This window comes from Aedes albopictus, chromosome 2 (genome assembly GCF_035046485.1).
Source record: "Aedes albopictus strain Foshan chromosome 2, AalbF5, whole genome shotgun sequence".
Classification (NCBI taxonomy): Eukaryota; Metazoa; Arthropoda; class Insecta; order Diptera; family Culicidae; genus Aedes; species Aedes albopictus.
This window is the reverse complement of record NC_085137.1, coordinates 117940519-117965258: the sequence shown is the minus strand read 5'-3', so window position 1 is coordinate 117965258 and position 24740 is coordinate 117940519. Positions and strand designations below refer to the sequence as shown.

General features: G+C 39.7%; 1 protein-coding gene and 1 long non-coding RNA gene across 2 annotated transcripts in view; one reads left to right on the top strand and one right to left on the bottom strand.

The window, feature by feature from the left end:
• Positions 1-5304, top strand: part of LOC109419928 (protein spaetzle 3) — a 35537-nt gene extending 30233 nt beyond the window's left edge. Inside the window, exon 6 of the mRNA XM_062850282.1 lies at positions 4641-5304. Within this exon, the coding sequence (XP_062706266.1) occupies positions 4641-4797 (157 nt within the window). The 3' untranslated portion in view covers positions 4798-5304. The remainder of the gene's footprint in view (positions 1-4640) is intronic.
• LOC134287712 (uncharacterized) overlaps positions 1-24740 on the bottom strand; it is a 582424-nt gene that overhangs the window by 384619 nt on the left and 173065 nt on the right. The window lies entirely within an intron of this gene.

Below are 24740 nucleotides of genomic sequence, written 5' to 3'. Positions count from 1 at the left end.
TACAACGGACCAGATGCTAACCATGCGTCAGTTGTTGCAAAAATGCCGCGAATACAACGTGCCCACACATCACTTGTTCATCGATTTCAAATCGGCGTATGATACAATCGATCGAGACCAGCTATGGGAGATTAAGCACGAATACGGATTCCCGGATAAACTGATACGATTGATCAGGGCGACGATGGATCGAGTAATGTGCGAAGATGGTATTTTGTGTTTGCTGTTCAACATTGCGTTAGAAGGTACAATAAGGAGAGTGGGGATAAACACGAGTGGTATGATTTTCACGAAGTCCGTTTATCTGCTTGGTTTCGCTGATTATACTGATGTTACTGCTCGAAAATTTGAGACGATGGCGGAAACGTACATCTGACTAAAGAGTGAAGCCAGGCGAATCGGATTAGTTATTAATGTGTCGAAGGCAAAGTACATGATGGCAAAAGGCTCCAGAGAGGAATCAGCGCGCCCGCCATCCCGAAGTTATATCGACGGTGATGAAATCGTGGCGGTTGAAGAATTCGTGTACTTGAGCTCACTGGTGACCGCCGACAACAACACCAGCAGAGAAATTCAGAGGCGCATTGTGGCAGGAAATCGTGCTTACTTTGGACTCCGCAGAACTCTACGATCGAATAAAGTTCGCCGTAATACGAAGTTAACCAATGCTGATTAGACCGGTCGTCCTCTATGTGCACGAAACATGGACCCTACGTGCAGAGGACCAACGCGCCCTTGGAGTTTTCAAACGGAAAGTGTTGCGTACCATCTACGGCGGAGTGCAGATGGAAGACGGGACTTGGAGAAGGCGAATGAACCACGAGCTGCATCAGCAGCTGAGAGAACCAACCACCATACCGCGAAAATCGGGAGGCTACGGTGGACGGGTCACGTCATCAGGATGTTTTTGTGAATTGAAAGTCGCGATGAAAAACAAGCTTATGAAATTGTATGTGAGAAATTCTCGCTGAGACCGGCCCACCTTGTCTTTAAAATTGCTTAAGATGGCGATTTTCTGAAAGTCTTTGCCGAAAAAGTAAGGAAAACACATATGGTTACTCAAATTGATGGACCTCTCGTTAGTGAGAGCCAAAACAATTTTTACAGACCTCTCAATTTTGAAAAAAGGGGGCTCATTCAAACCGTTCTAACTCGAAAATTTCTAAATAAAACCCCTCAAAACGAAATGTTGTTGAAAAGAGGAAAAATAGAGCTACTATTTTCAGTTATTAAAAGCTGGGTTGGCCATATTGATTTTGGCTGTCATCTTGTATTTTTATACCAAAACGTTTTTTTCACTATGTTGGCAACCACCGATTTTCAAAATTTTTGCATCAATTGAAAGCTAAAACATGTATACACAACATATCAAAAATTAGAGATGTCTTTTTCTCCTATCAAAAGTTAAGTGCAGTTTTGTAAATCAAGTGTATGTGTGTGTGTGTGTGTGTGTGTGTGTGTGTGTGTGTGTGTGTGTGTGTGTGTGTGTGTGTGTGTGTGTGTGTGTGTGTGTGTGTGTGTGTGTGTGTGTGTGTGTGTGTGTGTGTGTGTGTGTGTGTGTATGTGTGTGTTTAATTTCAATTTTTGAACACAATAAGTAAATTTGACTTCAATCTAAAAACTTCGTTTTAGAGTCTTTTTTGTTGACCATTAAGGGAAACACTGTAGTGCTGTCGTAGAAATCAAATGCATTTCAGCCACTATTATTTCCATATAAGGCTTTTTTTTTGTTTAAAGGTTGTTCTTGCAAGTTGCACTTATGTAGTATTTGATGGTAATTCAGTTTGATATTTTATTTTGGAATTTTTCCTTCTTGAATTTATAGATTGTTCTTCCAAGTTTTCTTCTTGAAACAATTATTGACTCTTTAGATAGGTACTTATATTTAAATCAGAAATTTTGCCTTCTTTTATTCAAAAGCTGTTCTTCCCTATCATGTTGTCCCTTCGACCTTTTGTCAATTCGGCCTTCTGTCCTTCGACATTTTGTCTTTCGACCTTTTGCCATAAATACGTTTGCACAGCTTCAAATTGTTACCTGGGGAACTCTTCCACCACCTCAATCCATCCATCGCAATATTGCTACCAACGCAATTGTCCTGTGTCACTTTTTTTTCACTTGTTGTTGTTACATCCGTTCGATAGCTAGGTTTTTTTTTAGAATTTGTCGAACATTGAAGTTCAAGTTGGCTATCAACCGGGCCATCGGCAAAGCCGGCTTGATATATTTCTACGAAATCTATCGCTTCAGAAGGATTTTGTAATAATTATCGCTGGGAAGTTTACATGCATTTATCCACTTGTCGCTTTACTTGAATGCATGGAACAATTCCTGGAGGGATGCCTGGAGGAATGTCAGGAAGAATTGCAGGAGGAATGCTTGAAGATATTTCTAGAATAATCCCTAGAAAAGTGCCTGTAAGAATCCCAGGCGAAATTCCTGAATAAGTTCCAGGAAAAATTCTTGAATCAATTCTTGGAAAAATTCCTGATGCAATTCCAGGAGGAATTCATGAAGCGTTGCTGGAGGAGTTCCTTAAGAAATTTTTGGAATGAATGGAGGGATGCCTAGAGGAGCAGCATTCCATGGGAGAATCTCTAGAGAAATCCATTGAGCAATTCCTGGAGGAACTCCTGAAGGTATGTATGCAAGAATCCCTGAAGGTAGCCATTCCATTGGGTGTTCTTCTATAAATTTCTGGAGTAATTTTTGGAAGATTCTATGGAGGAGTTCCTGGATAAATCCCAGGAGAAATTCATGGGGGAATCCCAGAAAAAATACTTGAACTTTTTTGGAAAAATCCTAGAGAAATTGCTGTAGAAATGTCCAAAAGAATTCCAAGAACTCATAGAGTCTCCAGAAATTCCGGATAAATTTCTGAAGGAGTTTTCGGAGAAATGTTTGGGCTAAATCCAGGACATATTCTGGAAATAATTCCTGGAGAAGTCCCTGGCGGAATCTCCAGTGGAATTTCTGAAGAAATTCCTGCATGAATTTCCAGAAGAATCCCTGGGAGAATTCCTGAAACAATTTCTGGAGGAATCCCTAGAGAAATCTTTGGATGAATTCCTGTAGCAGCTGCCAATGGAATTTCTGGAAAAATTCCTGCATAAATTAACAGAAGAATCCCTGGGAGAATTCCTGAAAGAATCTCTGGAGGAATCCATAGATAAATATCTGGAGGAATACGTGACGGAAGGAAGCCGAGAAGGAATTCCTATAGATGTCCTTGTAGCAATTCCTGTAGAAATTCTTGGAGTAATTCTTGAAAGAATCTTTGTAGGAATTCTTGAAGGAATCCCGGGAGGAACTCTTGGAGGTGTCCCTGTATAAATTTCCAGAGGAATCCCTGGATAAATTCCTTAAGAAATTTTTGGAGAAATTTTTGGACTAAACCCAGGAGATATTCTGAAAAGAATTCCTGGAGAAGTCCCTGGCGGAATCTACAGTGGAATTTTTGAAGAAATTCCCGCAGAAATTTCCAGAAGAATCCCTGGGACAATTCCTGAAAGAATTCCTGGAGGAATCATTAGAGTAAACTTTAGATGAATTCCTGTAGGAACTTCCAAAGGAATTTTTGGAGAAATTCCTGCATAAATTTCCAGAAGGCTCCCTGGGAGAATTCCTGAAAGAATTCCCGTAGAAATTGCTGGAGTAATTCTTGGAAGAATCTCTGGAGGAATTCTTTGAGGAATCCCGGGAGGAACTCCTGGAGAAATCCCTGCATAAATTTCCAGAGGAATCCCTGGAGCAATTCCTGAAGGAATCTCTGGATGAGTCCTTAGAAAAATATCTGAAGGAATTACTGGAGGAACTCCTGAGGGAATCTCTAGAGGGGCTCCTTCAAGAATCTCCTGAGGAATTCCTAGAGGAATCTCTAGAGAAATTCCTGGAGGAGTCCTTGGAGAACATCTCGTAGAAATCCCTAGAGCAAGTCATAGAGGAATCCCTGCAGGAATTCCTAGAGGAATTCTTGGAAGAAATGCCGGAGGAATTCCTAGAGAATTTATGGAAGAATTTCTGGAGAAATCATGAAGAAATTCTAAGAAGAGTTCGTGGAGGAACTCCTGAAGGAATCCATGAAGAAATTCCTGGAGAAACTCCAGGAGGAATCCCAGAAGAAAGCCCATGTCATCTTTAAATGGTCTCCCAAAGGATTGTTTGTACAAAATGTTTAATAATCTTTTGTTCAATTTATTGAAATAATTCCTGGAAGAAATTCACTGCAGAAATACGTCAAATAATTCCAGATGGTATTATTGGAACAATCTTTTGTGGAATTCTTGAAGAAATATATGGAGAAATCCTAGAAAAGATCTTTGAAGTCTCTGTGAGAATACTTGGGGAAATTCCTGAAGATATCCTCGAATAAAGCACTGGAAGAACCTCTAAAGATATCTCAGGAGAAATCACCGGAGGAATGTGGAATTCTTGAATGAATCTCTGGAGGTGTGCATGCTGGAATCACCATGTGAAAATTTCAATGAGAATTCATCGATGCATCTTTGCAAAAGTATCTGTAAAAAAATTTGATGGAATCGTGAGAGAAATTCCTGAAGCATTTCTTGGAACAAGCCTTGAAACAATCACTTGAAATCATTGTGAAATTGATTTTCCAATTTAATTTGTATTACTTCCAGAAAAACACAAACATCTCGCTGCTCGGGGGACTGCGGCTGCGAGCAGAAGTACAAATGGCACCGGTTACTGGCCTACGATCCGGACAACGATTGCAAGGGTATCTTCATGGATTGGTTCCTGTTTCCTTCCTGTTGCGTCTGTCGGTGCAGTCCTTGAGGTTGACCATTTGATGAGACCCCTAGTTTAGTCATAAGATTCTCGATCATCTTCCAAATCCAAAATAACACGTAGAAGAGTAGTATAACTGACCAGAGAAGAGACTAGGTTTGGTGCGATCGATTCGCTATGGCATGAGATAGTCATACTTGAGTGCGCAACGATTGAGCGATGTGAGACCGCGAATACCTTATTAAGATAGTTTGTAAACCGTAATGTTCTAGTGATAGCCGTAGAAACAATCCATGGAAACTATACGAAAGAGATTCAACGTTTTATTTAGAATTGTTTTTAGCCGCTAATCCATAAGTCGTGCATAAACTAAGAAGCGCACTGAAAGAAGCAAACACCTACTTATTCTCCATTCGAGTAAAATAATTTCAAACTCATGTGCTAGTTAGAATAGAGCGTGGTAGTCGTCGTTACCCATCTAGAAACTATTTTCCAAAAACCAAACGTTGTCAGATTCGACTTGAAGAGCTAAGTTATTTTTTCTTCTTTTGTAAATACTGTAGATTAAATTATTTCTACAAACAAACTTGCTCACGTTGTTTCAATATAACACTATGTCACACGGTCCTGGGCGAATCGGAGATGTTATTTGCACAACAATATGTACAAACAAAACAGTTGATTCTTGTAATCAAAACTGTGGTTAGAACATATGCGAGCAAATACGTACAAATAGGTCGACATGTTTGAAGAGTAAAGTGTTGAATGCTACAACAAGCGATGAAACCTTAAAGCTGACGAGGGGCGACACACTTGAGGAATAAAAAGGGAACTTCCACGGAAAAGCGAAAGCTCTACCAAATACCGCCGGTTAACTTTCGGTGGATGAACTTTGCTATAAATACTACATTCTTATGAATTGAGCTTTTATGGGTATTAAAGTGCATGTGGCGATGTAAAGCTTGAAATTGAATATCGGTTTTATGTTTCTTAAATTTAAAACTTAAGGAAATTCTGACTATGGAGCTTAGAATGAGTTTACTGGAATGAAACTAACTACTCGTAGTTTCTAGGGCGTTAAAGAAACGGAACAATGATAATAAAAAACAGTACTAAATCTGATTGCACAATAATTTATTAGCCAACTGAAAACAGCAATTGAATGTGTTAAAACGAATTATAGGGAGTAAAAGGGCGAGATGAAAAAAGGGGACAAGAAATGAATTAAGAGGTTATAAGTGTGGGGTATCTGATAAAAAGAGGACAAGAGATGGTCTCAAAGTTGTAAAGGAATAAACAGGAGCCAAGGAGGAGAAGTGTTTATGCCAAATTAAACCTCAAGAAGTTTGAAAGAGAAGGTAACTAGGTTAATTATATGGTTTCATGGGAATAAGGTGGCATAAACAGTTTCCGGGGGCTTTCATTGGGCACAAGGCAAAAGGAATGGAGGAGGGGGGGAGGTCGGTTGTCAAAAGGAAATCTAAGGAAATTTTTAAAGAGGAGCAAAATTGGGAAACACAAGACTATTCAATATTTCATAAATCATTTCTCCATTAGAAAATGATTTCTATAGCTCAAAATTTTAATTCCATATCTCAAAGGGTTCCTTAAGGAGCCTTAACATCTCTTGTACACTGGAACCTCGTTTTATGTACATGACTGAGACTGCATAATTTAAAAATGTGCTTAAATTAAAAACGGCATAAAAAGAGGGAAATTTATGCATAAATTAAGTTTAGGCTTTAATGATGGAATCTAGTTCACCAGATCAGGGGAATCAGGGGAATTCAGGGGCATTTCAATAGTATTGAGGGGGTTTCAGGAACGTTTCAAGGGGCCTTAAGGGCAATTCAAAGAATCTGAAGAGCCTTGAAAAGGCGTTGCAAGGGGTTTGAAGGACGTAGCAAGGTATTTTAGAGTCATTTCAGTGCCGTTTGAGAGATTTTCAGGGTGTTTCAGGAACATTTTAAGGGCGTTCCTAGAGGTTTTAGGGGCGTTTGATAGCAGTTCAGGGCGTTTCAAGGGGCTTTCAGGTGCGTTTCAGCGGTTTCTGGACCCTATTGCAGACGTCTCAAAGGGGATTCAGAGGCATTTCAAATTGAATATGATGCTTTCAAGGGCGTTTCAATGAAATTAGGGAGGTTTTAGGGGCGTTTCTAGTCATTTTAGGTCAGGGTTGTATAAGGGGGTTCCAAGAATACCTTTAAATCAAAGGGCATTTAAAGGCGTTTTAAAAAAAATATGATGGAGTCTCCCGGAATCCTCTGAAACTTCCTGAAATGCATCCAGAGAGGCTCCGAAACCCCCGAAAAATCATCTGTAACGCTTCCATAGTGCTTCTGAATCTCACCGAAAATGCTATAAAACTTCCTGAAATGCCTATAAAATCCCCCTTAAAACCCCTCAGACCCCATGTAATGTACCTGCAAGGCTCCGAAGCCCCCGAAAAGTCCTCAGTAATGCTTTTTAACGCTCTGAATCTCGTCGAACATGCTCTGAAACTTCCTGAACTGCCTCGAAAATCTCCCTTAAACTACTTTTATAATTTAGGATATTATTCATAATAATCATTTTTTTTTTCAAAAATCACAAAAAAAAATCCTCAAGCTGTTTTAAGGAATTTTCTAGGAATTTTTCTAGGGATCTCCTGAAATTTCTATTCCAGAGATTCCTCCAAAAACTGCTTCAGGGATTCCTTCAGAAATTCCTCCCGGAATTTTGAATTCCTCCAGGGGTTCCTCCAGGAATTCATACAGGAAATCCTTGAAGAATTCTCTCAGACATTCCTCCAGGAATGACTCCAGGCACTCCTCCAGCAGCTCCTGCAGGGGTTCCCAAAAAATCCTCTATACATTTCATCCGAGAATTCTCCTAGTGACATTTCCACGAATTACTCCGAGAATTTCTCTAGAAAATAACCCATGAATTGCTCCACGATTTTTCAGAAATTCCTACTGCAATTCTTCCAGAAATTTCTCCAGGAATCTCTTCATGAATTCTTCCAGACATTTCTCTAGGATTTCGTACTGGAACTCCTCCAGGGACTCATCCAAGAAATCCTTCAGGAATTTCTTTAAACATTCCTTCAGGAATTCCTCCATGAGTTTCTCCAAAGTACCACCAGGAGTTCCTCCAGGAGTTCCTCCAGGAGTTCCTCCAGGAGTTCCTCCAGGAGTTCCTCCAGGAGTTCCTCCAGGAGTTCCTCCAGGAGTTCCTCCAGGAGTTCCTCCAGGAGTTCCTCCAGGAGTTCCTCTAGAAGTTCCTCCAGGAGTTCCTCCAGGAGTTCCTCCAGAAGTTCCTCCAGGAGTTCCTCCAGGAGTTCCTCCAACAATTCTTCCAAGAACTCCTCCAGGAATTCCGTTTGGAATTTGTTCAAAAATTCCTACAGCAATTCCTCCAGGATATTATCCAGGAATCTAGGGATTCCTCCAAGAATTCCTTCAGGCACGAAATCCTTCAGAAATTCCTACAGCAATTTTTCCATTAAATCATTAATGAATTATTCCAGGCATTCCTCCAGGAACTCTCCCAAGAATCTTTCCAGGAATTCCTCCAGGCATTCCTCCAGGCACTCCTCCAGAAATTCCTCATGTAATTCATTCAAAAATTCCTACTGCAATTCCTTCAGAAATGTCTCCAAGAAATCCTCCAAGGATTCCTCCAAAAATTCTTCCAGGAATTCCTGTAAGAATTTTTCCTGTGATTCTTACAGGAACTCCTCCAGGGATTCCTCCAGATATTCATCTAAGAATGTCTCCTTCAGGGATTTCTCCAGAAATTCCTCCTGAGATTCCTCTGGGAATTGCTTCAGTGATTCTTCCAGGAATTTCTGCAGGAGTTTATCCAGAAATTCCTCCTGCAATTTATCCATGAATTCTCCAAAGATTTCTTCAGGGTTTTCCTCCGAGAATCTATCAGGAATTCCACCATGAATTTCTCTAGAAATTCTTCTAAGAATCCTTCCACAGATTCCTTCATGAATTGTTTCTAGGATTTCTCCAAGAATTTCCTTGGTAATGTATTCAGGAATTCCTCAAAGGATTCCTTCAAGAATTCTTCCAGAGACTTTCCCAGGAATTCTTCAAGAAACTCCACTTCATGAATACCGGGAGATTTTCCTAGAAGTCATCCAGGAATTCTTTTACAATTTTCTCCAAAAAATCCTTTAGAGGTTCATCCACGGATTTGTACCTGAACATCCATGAATTTCTTTAAGAATACCTCCTGCAGTTCCTGCAAAGGAATTTCTTCAGAAATTCGTCCCGCGATTTTTTCAGGAATATATGTTGAGATTTTTATTTTCTCCGAAAATCCTTCAAGTAGTTATCTATTTATTTCAGAAACTCTTCCAGAGATTCCTCTAGGAGTTTTTTCAGGGATTTTTCCTAAGAAAGTCCTTCAGGAATTCTGCCTAAAATTTGCCAAGGGATTTCTTCAGAAATTCCATAAAGAATACACGTCTCTAATGATTGTTTGAGGACTTATCCTAGGATTACTTCTGGTATTTTACCTTAAACCTTTCAAAATTTGGGTAGGGATTTCTGCAAGATGTTGCCTAAAATTTTCCAAGCATTCCAACTGGAATCCTTTCAGCAGTTTCTTCAGGTGTTTACAGGAATTCCATAAGAAATCCTTACAACAAATCCTCAAGGAATGTTTCTTCAGATGATCCGGTTGGAATCCACCCAGGGTAAACATTTTCGGAATTCTCCCAGGGCTTCCTCGAAAAATTTCTTTTGGGAATGCACCTCTAGGTATTCCTTCTAAAATTCTACCAGACGTTTATTTTTGAACACATTCCAGCAATTCGTCCAGCAACTTTTTCAGGCGAATTCGAGGATTTTTTCAAGGATTCCATTGTTTGAGAATTCTGTAGGAAATTGTCCAAGAATTTATCCAGGGGTTCACTCCAAAAATTCTTACAGAGATATCTCGAGGGGTTCCTCGAGTGATAGTTTTGAGGCTATTACGAGAATACCTTCATGAATTTTTCCAAAGTTCTTTTCAGGAATACGTCAATTGAGATTTCTATGTGATTATGCTCTGATGAGTACATGCACAATGGCTACCGCTACCAAAACCACGTTGATTTGTGTGGAACAGGCGAGGTTTTTTCAACGTAGTGTACAAAATACAACAACGTGACTGCTGAATGGTTAAATAATGCTTTTAGAATATAATGTTGTTATATTCAATTTCACCATGTTGCGTTTAGTTATAAATGCTCAGGTATAAACTTTCTTAGGGTGCTCACCTACTAAACACCTCCCCCCTCCTTTTGCCGAAAAGCTGGCTACGACTTTGATGGTCACCGCTTCCGCTTCATGGATCCTCCAATCAACCCTCAAGTGATCGCGCAGTTGTAGCACGTTGTACTCAGCATTAGCGTGGTGGTGGCGGTGGTGGCGAACCACGCGAGCTACGGAGGGTTAAACTCCCGCATTTTTTATGAACCTTCAAACGGTAAACTCCTAATTCATCGTTAATCGGTTCTCATGGATATCAATCTATGTCGAAGCCGGAATGAGATAGAAAAGTTACGTGCATTCGAAGTATAATGACGGGTCTCCAGTTAGCCTAATGGTTAAGGCTATGGATCGCCAATCCGGAGACGGCAGGTTCGATTCCCGTTCCAATCGAGAGAATTTTCTCGACTCCCTGGGCATAGTGTATCATTGTCCTTGCCTCACAATATACAAATTCATGCAATGGCAGGCAAAGAAAGCCCTTCAATTAATAACTGTGGAAGTGCTCAAAGAACACTTAGTTGAGGTGAGCAGGCCAAGTCCCAGTGGCGACTGTGATATTCTGACTCTATAATATAAACTAGCTTCAAATCATCAAGCTCAATCACTACAAAACACACTTCTTTTCACAATCCATGTGCACTCGCTTCCGTCATCTCTTCGGTCCTCGACCCAAACTAATTGTGGTCTCTCGGACACTCTTCTCAGGATGCCACATCCTCCCCTTGCAAGAATGTATGAATACTAGGGATAACTACGCAGATCTTTCAATAAAACTACCATAATACTAAAATATTTCAGGCAATCTTAGAAATCATTCTAACTATTACCTCTTCTATGTATAATTATGTAATTCATCCGTTAATATGTTTATAAATGTGACTATCCATGACTGTGATAATTCGACGCCGATTTATTGTAATTTTCAAATATTTAATCTATTTACTTCTCCTATGTTGCCCCCCAGGCTACCTATATATGTGGCTTTGCAAGCTGACGTTTGAAATCCTTAATCATCTCACCCTTTTCTTTCCCACAAAAATGTTGACAGTGATCTGTGGTCTGCTTTAATTTTCCTTCCTTGTCCTTCCTTCCATTTGGAAATCTAAAATTAGTCGTTCTATGCAAAGCCCATTTATTGAAATAATAATATAATGGAACTATTAAGAAATCATGGTTGTTTCATTGAATCTCCGACACATTTTGTTTTACATTGCCTCCGAATGAAGACAAAAAATCTACTGCTGGTCAAAGCCGTAGAGCCAGGAACATATAGCGTCCGCTACGTCGAGGTTTGCGTTTTTATTTAAATGTTTTCCCATGGGAAATCTATCAATCTCCTGTCACGTACACGCAAACGTTTTCATTTTGTGGGGCATTTAACACTCAAGTGAAAAAGGTCACTTAAACAGAATCGTATAAGTTGATAAGTTTCCACAAACCAAATCTCATCATAAAAGAAATACTATCGAAAAAAAAAAATTCAGGTGTATTTTTTTTAGAATATCTAAACACATAAAATATTTTGAGAAATACATTACAGTTGATATGTTACCAGCAATTGAAATTATTAATCCCTAAAAAAACAAAGTTTCTAGAAAAACTATTCCATTTGACATAGGGTACACTGCGTTTCAAAAAGTTTTACATATTTCGGAACTTAACATATCGCTTTAAATATTAAATAGCGTACATATGTAAAATCGAATTGGTATCTTGTCACTTCAATTTGCTTATTCTACTATGTTATTATACGACCTCCGATGAAATTTAGAGTAACTGTAATTTAAGCATAGCTTTGTTCGTCTATTATTTTTTTCTATACATAATTTTGCAAATAAACGTTCCTGTCGACAACCAAATATTCCCATGCGAGTTTATTAAAAAAAATGCAAGTATTTAGGTAAGTAACAAAAACCGTCCGCTGAATTTGAAAAGTGCTAGGGTATGTGTGCCATCAGTAATCTCACGCTCCCATATTCATCCTATCCGATTGATTCCGTTCTTTGTGTTTACATGGGTGCTCACTTCTAACAAAAAATACAAAAATAAAAAAACAAAACAAACAGCGCTCCAATCCCTTGTTTTTCGTAGGATGAAAATGGGAGCCACATGGTTAATAAGGGAACCAATACCCTATTTGCGCGCTCGCAATTTTTACCCAAGCAAATAGGTAAATACTGCATCTACCGCACTTCAGTCTAGAAAATGACATCTCCATCCCACCAATACGATGTTACCATCCTGCATCGGCATCCTATCTTTCAACACATGGGAGCATAGTTTCAATGCTCATCACGGCGAGAAGAAGAAGAGGACTGTAGTTCGCAGCAACCTAACTGACCTAACTCCAGCGGGCAGATCGTCAGCTGAGTGACTGGCGCTTCCTCCCCCCGACATCAACAACACAACACATTTTTATGTTTACAACCAATCACAATCAGCCTCGATCCAAAACATCGTGAGTACCAGGCGTCTCACACCTCAAAATCTATCGTGTGAAGTTTGTAGTACCAATATTTGAGCAAACAAGTTTTTGCGTATTTTTTTAAAAATATATTCTGAAATTTGTCTCTCATATGTGAGGACAAAATCATTTTTCATTTTTTTTCAAACTGCAAAAACAATCATGCAATCATTCACAAATAATTAACCAGCTAATCGCATAATGGAACAGACCCGTACTTGAGAGTTGATTTGTTTTAGCGTGCGCATGCGCGTGATGCTGCCGTTAGTCGTCGCTGACTTGCAGACTCACCTCAAACCGTTGCAAACTCGCCGCACACATATCAATGCATAAATAGAATGAAGCAAAAAAGAACGCGAAGCTTCGATTCAAACATCATTCATTTGTGCCGTTGGGCCACGTTTTCTAAAACAGTGCTGCCAAGAAAATTTCTACTACATTAATTTGCAAAATTTGAAAAACAAAAACTTGAATGATACTCTGCATAAAATGCAAATAGCTTGTGTTTTTGGTTTGAGACCATTTTTTCTCAAAACAATACTCCTTTCTACACTAAAATTGTCTTTTCATGACATATCGTAAGCTACATACCCATTATATTAATTTAATAATGTTTTTTGTTCATTTTTAGTCCAAGCTGTGAAAATACTAGATAACTTTTTTTTATCGCTTATTCCACTGGCTTTGAGCTGAGTATTAAGCTGATCTTGGCCTTGGGCTAAGCCCGGCTCAACTCTACAAAGCTTGGCAATGAGCTGAAACTCTACGCAAACTTTTTTTTTTTATTTATATGGTCATGAGCTATATTCGACATAATACACTTGGTTTTCTTCCAACTCGTAGTTCAAAACTGCTTGCAAATGAGCTAGCATGAGTTTTCTGCACTACTGCATTGGCCATGAGCTTCACTCGGCGCAATGAATATGTTGGCCATGGGCTTGACCCGACGTAACATTTTAAATGCTTGGTAATGAGCTGAAACTCTACGCAAGCATTGATTTTTCTGTTTTCACTGTATTGGCCATGAGCTATACTCGACGCAATACATATGTTGGCCATGGGCTTCACCCGACGCAACATTCAAAACACTTGGCAATGAGCTAAACTCTGCGCAAGCATTTCTTTTCACTCAGTAGGAAAATTATTATTTCTGGCAACCACGCCGCATGAAGAACTCACTCATCACACCCTCTGCCAAGCTGACACCTTTCGCGGGACTCGCTTTAACCACAACAAAAATGCTTTAATTTTTCAATTTCAACTTTTTTTTATATATTTTCGCACCATAAAACTATTGCAAATATCATGGCAGGATCGCCAATGTGATATTCTGACTCTATAATATAAACTAGCTTCAAATCATCAAGCTCAATCACTACAAAACACACTTCTTTTCACAATCCATGTGCACTCGCTTCCGTCATCTCTTCGGTCCTCGACCCAAACTGTTTGTGGTCTCTCGGACACTCTTCTCAGGATGCCACAGGGACGTAGAGCCATAAAGTAGAAGAAGTAGAAGACCGCCTTGCGTACATTTCTCTTGTACGGAAAAACAATATTAAAATGCGTTTGTCTTGCAATCTAATAAAGCTGATACTGTGCAGTCATCATCTGAATTTCGATGGCTCCGTCAAGAGTCGTAAAGAAGGCATCATTAAGATCCATACTTCACCATCCACAGACAGTCTAATGATTCCGAGCCAACGGTTCCTTCTGTTATTATTGCTCTATTCGTTGCCATAATGAGTATATAAATGCCGTGGTATAATGGCTACTTCCGGAAATTCTGTGTTCACGAAGCCACATTGACTGTGAAGATATATCCTTTTTTCCCCATCCTCCTTAAAGCACAGAAGAAATCTATTTTTATTTAATAACAATATAAACTACCCACCCAAGACGAATTACACATCTTATTTAAGCGGTCGGATGAGTTTCGCCCTTTGTGTCTGGCTGCGTGATAAAACATTTGCCCTCTCGTAATTCTGGTGCCACAGTGCAGTGGAGGATGCCCGTGAGCATCTCGCCTTCTTGCCTCCCCACAGAATGCTGAAAGCACGGGAGACAGGACAGAATGCAGCAGAAGGAGCAGCAGCGTTGACAATAAATAATACACGATATTAACCTTTTATCATTATAAGTAACGCTTGGTGACTCCTTGGTCTTTTTGCGTGCTATGCAGCCATCGACCGACCGACGTACGGATTTTGCTTGGATCCTACCTTGTCTCTACGGTCTCTGGAAAAGCTACACTCTTTAATAAAGTAAACTCCGGTGACTGGGCGTGAAATGGATCGAGATTTATGGTGGAAGTAACTTCCTTGCCAGCCAGCATGGCAATGGACAGGGATGATATTCTTATCCGAGTTGTGGGTGCACAAGCGAGTTTTAAGAATGCAACTACATCATAAAGCTGGTACTTCCAAGTTTTGATAAGATTTCGACTGTTTAAGTTTTGTACCTATTGGAACATTGTTTTCCATTCAAACAGACAATTGAAATTTTCTTAAATAACGCTGTTGCTAATGGTTATGTTTGTGATTCAGATGAAAAAAAATGTACATATTTATAAAATTGAGTTTTTTTTAAGTTGTCGCCACCATAGGTCTTAGGTGGATTAAAGATTTCAGCGCCATATTCAGCTTTAGATTCGGGAAAAAATCCTACTTCAAACGCCGCCGGAATAAATTTTCACTCAAATCCGCTCCCTGATCCCTGGTAAGAGCTTCAGAAGTATCAGCATTAAATGAAGGTAATGAAGTGATGAAATGCTGCCCCAGTAATGCGCATACCGCGTCGCACTGCCTCCCAGAAACACCATCATCACCGCCACCATCCGGAATTTTCATGGCCATTCTGGCCTTACTCGTCTGCCGAAACGGAACTGCCGGAGATTTACTTTTGCAACAGGGATTTGACACACATTTAGGAGAAGATTTCCTCGCTTTTACCGCTCTTGTGAAGTTACTTTTCCACCCGCCGTCCACACCGTCGCCCATGGTTTCAAGCCATCAACGGTGAAGGAAGGATTTCCGTGCTTGAGGAAGTGGATAGAACAGGAGAAGCAAAAAAGCTGCTACTTTCAACGATTGAAGCAAAAAGTGTAGCACCTTACCCAGATGGAGGTGGAAAACATTTTCGGTGGGGAGCGAACAAAGGCATTTAAATGACTGAAATTGTTTCAATCGTCTTTGCTTTGGTTTTATCGCTTTATTTACTGTGAAGGAATGTGGACGGGATGACTATGATGGTATGACCGTTGGTGAAATTGACGTCAAAATCAGATGCAACGAACAACAGACTTGTGGTATAGGTATTGAACAACTATGAAAGTTTCTTCTCTTGCAAACTGGTGTGCTGTAGTCGGGGTGAAATTGATCACTTCGATTTTTAAATCATGAGTTTTTGTCTAGTAAGTAATTTTCAATATAGAAGATTTTTCGAACCAATCACGGAAGAAATCTCTGAAGAAGTCCCAGCAGGATTCCCTACGGGAATTCTGGCAGAAAACCCTGAAAGTATCACAGTAGAAACCCTGGAAGAAAATAGTGAAAAAATCCCGATAAGAATCCCTAGAGGAATCATTGAAAAATTCGCAGAAAGAATCATTCAAGGAATACAGGCAGGAATCTTGGTTCTTGAACCTAAAAAAACAATCATTGGATTGACAGAATATATTTTGGAAAAAAAATTTGAAAGCATACCACTAGAAATCCATGAAGTAATCCCAGCAAGCATCCCTGAAGAAATGCAGGCTAGAATTCCTGAAAGAATCCTTTCAGGATTTTCTAAAGCAATCCCGGTATTAATCCCTGAGAAAATTCCTGAAGGAATCCCGTAGAAAATATCTTACAGAATCTTTAGAGGAATGATGGCAGGAACGCCAGCTGGCATCAGAGCAGGAATCCTTGGAAGAATCATAGAAGAAATCCGGGAAGAAAAAGTTGAAGAAATTCCTAAAAAAAACTCGGGAAGACTTTCAGCACGAATAGCTAAAATATCCAGAATTGCCTGAAGAATTGATTGATTTCTCTTTTTTATAGAGAAATTCAGCCATTGGCTGGTTCGTCGTTGGCAACGCCGAAAGCAGACTCCTCAGCAGAAAACTATATTTTTCCATAATACATTTCAGGGGGAATCGCAGGAATGCCGGACAGAATACCTAAACGATTGTTTTTTTTTTATTATCTAAGCCAATTCATGTAAAATCTCTGAATAGGTCTCAGGGGCAATCTCTACAGGAACTGCGGAAGGAACATCTGGAAGAATCCCGAAAAAAATCTAGGAACCCAGTAAACATTTTGGTCTGTATAATTTGTGTTATACACTACTATATAAGAACCTATTCAATCGTATAAACTGCACAACTGCTATATACGTATGTTGCTACACGTACGGATTTCTTCGGACCTCCTATTAGCAAACTCTGTCTTTTGGGGTATGAGTTAGCTATAAGCTAAAATTAAATATTTTAATTCGTTTGCAGGTTCATTAAGGTTACATTTTACTTACATTTACTTGTCCTTCGTGTAACTAATCCGTTCTGTCGTAACAACTTTGATCGTGTGCTAATCAATCGCGTTCCTGTACAATTTAAGTGTTATGTGTTATATTTGAGTGTCTAGTATAAGTAATAAAGTGTACTTACTGTCGAATTCAGTGTTAAATTTAGCAAAATAATAAAATAATTTAAGCAAATCTGATTGACTCCGAACTCGATATATAGATGACTTTGCAATTCTGTTTTGTTTTGATTATCTCTCCATCCTACCTAGATCTACATCTCTGCCCTATCAGCAAGATTAACTACCGTGTTGTCAAAAATGGGATACTCTATTCCACCGCGAGCGAGTACACCGCAACAACGTACCAAAGTGGAGGCCATATACATACTTCTGACGATGTTTCGCGATTTCATATGATCATCATTACGATGTCCAAAATAATCGATCGAAAGAATAAAATACGACTTCGAAATTAGTCATAAAAAAAAGTTGACACCTAGCCTAGAACACGGCACCTCGAGATTGTGAGTCAAAGCCCATACCATTGTACTAACTGATCTGCCTTAAGCAGAGAACAAATTTTGGCCAAGTTTTGGCCAATATAATCTAAAGCTTTCTCAACCACCCATAAAACTTGCCTTTGCCTTCCTACATGAATGCTAATATGAAGAATGTGATGCATTTTTTTTTCTAAGTCATTGCGATTCCATTTACTACAATGCTGTTCTGTTATATAGTATACCTAATGATGAGTTGTTCATTTATATACAACTCGTAGCGAGTTGAATTTGCACTTATTACGACATGTTTTGTTTGCAACATTAGTCCCGCATCGAGTGTACATTTCGACGACGTCGTCGTCGTCGTCGTTGTCACAGGAAAAATTAACTTCTCATGTAGGAACAATTGTGAGACAAATGTCTTCCTTCGGTAACTATGAACACTCCCAAAGAATGCATAATGTTTACAGTCCCAAAACATAATCAGCGGCCAGGCGGTGATGAGCAAGACAAGTGGGATGCTTTTTTTCATTTTGCATCCAACACCGCCCAATCACCTCGTCGCGGTGCCGAAATTCATTAAGTCGTTACGATTCGCAACCAAACTGTACCAACATTATATATGACTTTCAAGCGTATGCAAACAGCGACGACTTCAATTAGCGCTATTTATGACTTGCTCTATACACAACAAACTTTCTCCAACACAAATCGCTGCAACGATTTATATACAATTGGACTTCACATTTTTATCACAAGATTCAATGGTTTTTTTCGATTTTGATTTCTGACAGCGAGATTTACGATTTTGAATGCACTTCCCATTACGATCTGTGGTTTACTGGGAAGACTAGCGAGAGGAATACCTAAAGAAATTACGGAAAGAATTCCTGAAGCTATCTCGAGAAATCTTCATTTCATCTAATCTTATCACATTTCCTTACCCTACTCTCTATCCTAACCCTCTACTCACTACCTTACCGTCTACCCTACCCTGTATCCTCACCCTTTACCTTACCCCTTACCCTAACCTTAACCATACTTTAGACCGTACACTCTACACTACCGTTCACCCTACCCTCTACACTGTCCTCCATCCTACCGTCTACTTTATCCTCTACCCTACCATCTACCCAACTCATCTACCGTAACCCTCTACTCTACCCTCCACCCCAACTATCCAACCCTAATCTTCTACCCTACCCTTTCCCCAAGCCTTCTACCGTACCGTCTACTCTACTCTCTACCGTTCCGTTTACCCTAATCTCTACCCTAACCTCTATCATATCCTCTAACATACCCTCTAGCCTAACCCTCTACTTCACCCCATCCTACCCTCTACCCTAACATCAACTTTAACCCTCTAACCTACCCTCTATTTGAAACCTCCACGCTATCGTTTATCCAAACCCTCTACCCAACCCGTAACCCTTACCCTATACCTTAAATTATGGTCCGCCTACTTGGATTTCAAAATATCATCGGAGATCGATTTTTGACTTTTACCCATCGAGTCCGATCGACAGATGCCCATATTGCATAGCATCCGAAGCAGCATTGCCGTTGAAAACAATCTAGGATTGTGTATGCCAAATTTGGTTGGAATTGGTTGAGGCATTCTAAACACATTTCAGGGAAATAAATTCATTTCGCATTGGAAATCAAGATTATCGATACTGACAATTTATTACTTTTCAGCATCGTTCACTCCACCTAGTGAACCACTCCCATATTATATTGTCTACTAGGAACAAGGTATGGATGGATGTAGCAAACAACTACTCAGATAAGAGTATTCTAAATTTTGTTCTTATTCTGGGGATGTTCACGTCAAAACGAGTGTCCTATAAAAAGGACGCTTTGCGTTCGGAGCATCTGGCCTATACATAGGACGCCATAGGACGCTGAAAGGATATGGGTTAAGTCCAAAAGATACGTGAGGTCAACGTTTATGCTCCAAAACGATGTACAGGAACAAATTCATTAAATTGTACGAGCTCCAATACTCTCGTGACGAAATTGTTGACTTTCGTTTGCGTCTCCGAGACATTTAGCAGCAATAGCAATATCACCAAAAATTACACATAAATCACGCATAAATCATATTCAAAATGAAGCAGAGCAAAGCAAACGCGAGAGAATTTAGAAAACACAGCCGCTCGCGCGCACATCCTGCTACGATCTTCGAATTTACAACAGCTGTTGCTCGTCTTGTGCTCGTCTTATATTGGCTTATGGATGACTTGTGTGGTGGCAAAAGAGCGAGGTGAGAACACTACAATTAAAATTAGGCCATCTTCAAATTGTTGTGCTTAATGGCGATGCCTGGAGCGTTCTCTTCAGTTCCCACGGCAGCGCTCGAAGTTTTTTTTGACGTTGCCCCACTATAAATTCATATTCAACGAGAAGCACTTTCTTGCACTTATCGCCTATGAGTATACTCGGTATACTAGAGGAAACTCATGTGACCGTAGATCAACACACACCTCGTTGTTTCCACTTTTGGTGAATTGGAACAAAGTTATCCTTGTTCCAAATGATCTTAAAATCGCTTGCAATTTTCTATATATGTAGGACATAGGGAGATTAGAGGCATAATGGACACTCGGGGCGGAATGAACACCCCTGTTTTTGTCGAAACCGTTGACTTTTATGTTCAACTTTTAATGCATAAGTGTAAAGGAAAAAGTCGTTGTTCTATTTTTCAAAAGTACTTTTTATATTTCTCTAAAATAATTGAAATATCATTGAAATTGAAGTATGTTTTTCATATGGTGAAATTCTTATAGTTTCGCAGCATCAGCAAATAAGGTATTACGAGTGTTTGAGTGTGTTCACCATAAAAACAAGTGAATTGTTAGCTTATCTATTTGTATACGAAGATTTAGCAATGGATGCAGTATTTTATTTTTGATCAGAATTTACTAAAAATATCATTTTTAATGTTGTAGTCGATTCGGGGCGAAATAGACACTGACAATTACGAATGGATGTACGCGTATTGCATATTGTTGGGCGTTTTACAGAGTTTGGAAAAAATCAATCCGATTAGTTTAGTCTAAAGTTTATTTTATTAGCTTTGATGGTACGAAAATATGTCTAAGATGGAGTATGATATCTGTGGTATTGATCTCCGTAGGAAAATTACTTAACTGGTCGATGTAATCAAAGAATTAGCATAGAATATGCAGGGGTGTCCATTATGCCCCGATGGGTGTCCATTTCGTCCCGTACCTTTCCTGCCAGCCCTAAAAAACACACGGTTTACAAATCATTATTTCTTCACAATAAAGGCATTCTACCTGTTGTAAATGATTGAAATACGTAGGTAACAAGTTAAAGTTGTTAGCCCACTAATAATATGTTGAGTTTTTCTCTGTTATACAGGCCTAACTTACTCATTTGCTTAGGGTGTCCATTATGCCCCTACTACCCCTATTCTAGAAATATTCCCTTACCGCGACAAAAAGGGAAATCTGGTTATCTGAAGATAAGTATTTCAAACGGCATAGTATGTTACACTGATGGCTATTTTCTAAAAATTTTGGACCGGTGCTGGTGTCTACTCTCATTAGCTAAGGCTAGATCAGTCTCATTCACTTGGTCAAAAAATTTTAATTACAATTGTCTACAAGTACAAGTACAATTATCTTAAGATAACCCACTCTTGAATTCCCATACAGTCAATCGGCGAACACATTTGGTCGACAACAGCGCCTCCTCGCGCCAGGAAATCGAACGATTTCAACAATGATCATCAAAGCAGCTGTTGTGTCTTGGTGCGTCGTAGACGTCATTTGATTGAGTTACTGGTCGGACCTCATGATGTGTGTTGGTAATAATCTCGTTTTTTCACACCGGGCGGCCAATGCATCTGCATAAGTCCTCATGAAGTCCGGACAGATTTGCAGTCATGACAATCATGAGCCAGCTCTTTTGATATTGGAGTGTTGGGTAAAGCTGGCTGCAAATCAGCACAAACAATACGGGTGGCGAAGTATCTAACTCAAGGATGGAAGAAAATCACTTCAAGCGATAAATGATACAGGATACGAATAATCCAAGATAGCCTTGTTCTTGCAGTAGCATGATGCCGACGCGTCACACCGTCCTCGTATCACAGAGACAAAGTAAGCATCTGATGCACGCTTTATCGCGTGATGACCCGTTATCGGATCATGTTACAAGTCGTGATAAAATTGATTCATCACAATGTATGCCACTTATGCACTTGTAAAGCCCATTAATGACTCGAAATAATACATTCATAAGCATATCTGGAAGTTAAAGCAGCAAGAATGCTCAAAAAGTGAATGAAATTACGAATTTATCATTTCGACTTCATGATAACGATCGCATCGCGCCCGCACATGCCGAGCGAATCATTCTTCTCGGACCGTAGTTTGTTTATGACGCTTGACGACAAAATGTTATCGTTGTTGCTATGATCGTGCGATGCCGTTCAACCGTGACGCATTCGAGATCTGATCATGATCACTAGATTTCCATCCGAAGTATCTTACAAATCTGTCTTAGCAGAATTACAGCATGCTAGGCAAAGCATTGACTGGCCATTGCCTACTTAGTTATCACATGGCGAATATTCAGCAGGCAGATTCATTTGTATGTGATAGCCGTGAATACGATTATGAAACTTCGTAGCATTTTATAAATACCTAACCAAAGACCTAACTGTCCAGTTTTTGCGCAACTGCGTTTCCGAGTAGGTACTCGGTAAACACTTACCAAGTGACACTGACTTCGGACTATATGACTTATTCTGTTGTTCTTAGCTCACTATCTGTGGTAAGTATTTCAAAGCTCTCTTTTCGTTATTACAGTGTCCTTTTCAGCGAGCTGTTTGAACCAATTATGGTACGCTTATGCGTTAGTACCCTCTTCTAGGGTGACTATCCTTTTCCCCACCCCACCCTTTATTCACAGTAGTAGATGGCTTGTGTTCATAGCGATGGCAAAACATTCCCAAATGGAGGAGAACGTGCCTCTGGACTGGAGTCGACCTACTGATACCTGATCAAGTACGCGATTCCCAAGCATTTTTGTTTGTTACAATTTACACTTCAGTTCATCCGTCTGACACCGGGAACTGTTCTGTGTTCAATGACGTGAAAGCTATCAACAAGGTACATAAACGCAAATGTCTCACCAGTTTTCATAATTCAAGCATACCAGCCACCAGCTCATGTTACTTGCTTACCTAACGGTTGGTGAAGGATATAGTAAGAAAAAAAAACGACCCATCTGGGATAACAGCAGTTTATCCCAAAGCTACCACACTTCCGATCGAGACAACTGAGTTTGATACCTTCGTAGAATATTGGGAGTATGACGGTGACGACAAACTTCAGGGAACAGCTATACTCTATTTATCGTAATCGTTTATCATCGAAGCGATCTGAGATATCTGAAGACCCCATCGTTTCTCCCATAACGTGAAATCGATGTTTGAGCAATCAGAATTTTGATTTTATGGCACTCTTGCGTCAACCCTAAAGGTGAATAAATTCAAAATGAGTTTTATGTTGCAGGTGATGATGGCACACAGTATAACAATAAGGTTGGATGTGATGTGCTGCGATAGATTTAATGAGAATACGTTACAGTAAATCAAAATCTGTAATTAGTACTTTCTCGACTCTTTCGATTCGGTTTAAAGCACCGCAGTGTACCAGACTGAAAAATACCCTTTATTTATCAAGTCCTTTCTAACCCCAGTGAAATCCATCGCTTTCCCAGTTACCATCGTGAAAATTCTCGCGCCAACAGTCTTTCTTCGCGCTTGGCTAGTAGTAACACCATCTGAGGTTCATAAGCTGCCCGCAATTGCTCCTCCCGGCATCGAACTGGTCGTCATTCGGGAAAGCATCGTTTGGTATTGCAATTGTGCACTGAAGCAGAAATGCCGAGGAAGCACATTATTCCACATCTCTGAACTCGCAAACCCACTCCGTTGACGGCGACAGTGCTTAGGAAAAGAAAAGGATTGCAAACGAGTCCCTAAGATGTGGGTTGAAGTTATTTTTTTTTTATTTTAACCAGTCGAAGCACAAACTGGACAAGGAGAAAATGAGTCCAGTAATTGATGAGAGCAAAACAGAAATTAAATTATCTTATTTTCCCGCTTCTCCTACGGCCAATTAAGGCGCTGCTGATCCCACAACTGCTTCAGCTGAGTCTAACCGATACGATTGCCAACGGGGACCGCACAAACGCAAGCTAAAGACGATCCCTTCAAATGATGGTGGAAACTTGATCGACAGGTGCCAGAAGAAAGCTCAACGAAAGCAATATTTCAACGAAGCTGAACATGATTTTCTTGGGATTGGATTGATTTGAGCGGTGATTAAAGTAGGGATAGTGCCATTGGAAAAGTTGGCTATCCTAATCGAAGGCTCGTTATATCATCCCTAGTACTTTTCTTTTGTGGAACTTGATTTTTTTTTTCGACAAAAGAAAACAAATAGAGAATTTGTTTTAATCAAGATCAAATAAACAAATAATATAAATAAAAACCCTAGTTAATCCACCTAGCGGTGATGGTGCCTTTCTCGTGCCATAAAGTATCCTTTCAACAAAACACAAGTGATAAATGAAGTCCACTCAATATGGATATATTTTATATGAGCATGATCGAAATTCCAATTGTGGATTTTTTATAATTCCGAATATCTTCCCCAACTATCCAAGGAGAACCATTTTACTTGGTTTCAGAGAATAAATTCTAGAAAACAATCGCCGTATTTAATATTGAGGCATTATATAGATATTCAAGTAATCATTTTTGAAATCTTGACATATTTTCCATGCAAAATATACACAGCAGATAAATTTGTAATATCCTCTGACGTAATTTTTGGCATTTCCGAACGTAATTTTACCTGTTTATATTCGTCGTTTCCAACAATTATCACACTCATCATGTACACAGCAAATAAGTTTGTAATACCCAGGCGCGTAATTTCTGGCGATGTATCCATTTTCGAACGTAATCTAACTCGGATGCATCGTTTCCCACTCGCCATGTACACCACATGGTTGGCACCGCAAAGTGTCAACAAACCCATTGCAGCGGATACTTAGAGAAGCAGTTTCATATTTATCACCTTCCTTGTATCGGTGAAATAGCCGAGAGGCGAGGGATATGCCTCATAGCCAGCGGATCAGTGTACGAATCCATCAGCCTCTTGTCACCGCAATACTGCCCCACAGGAAAATAACGAGCCAACATCTCTGGTTCCCACTTTCACCCGCC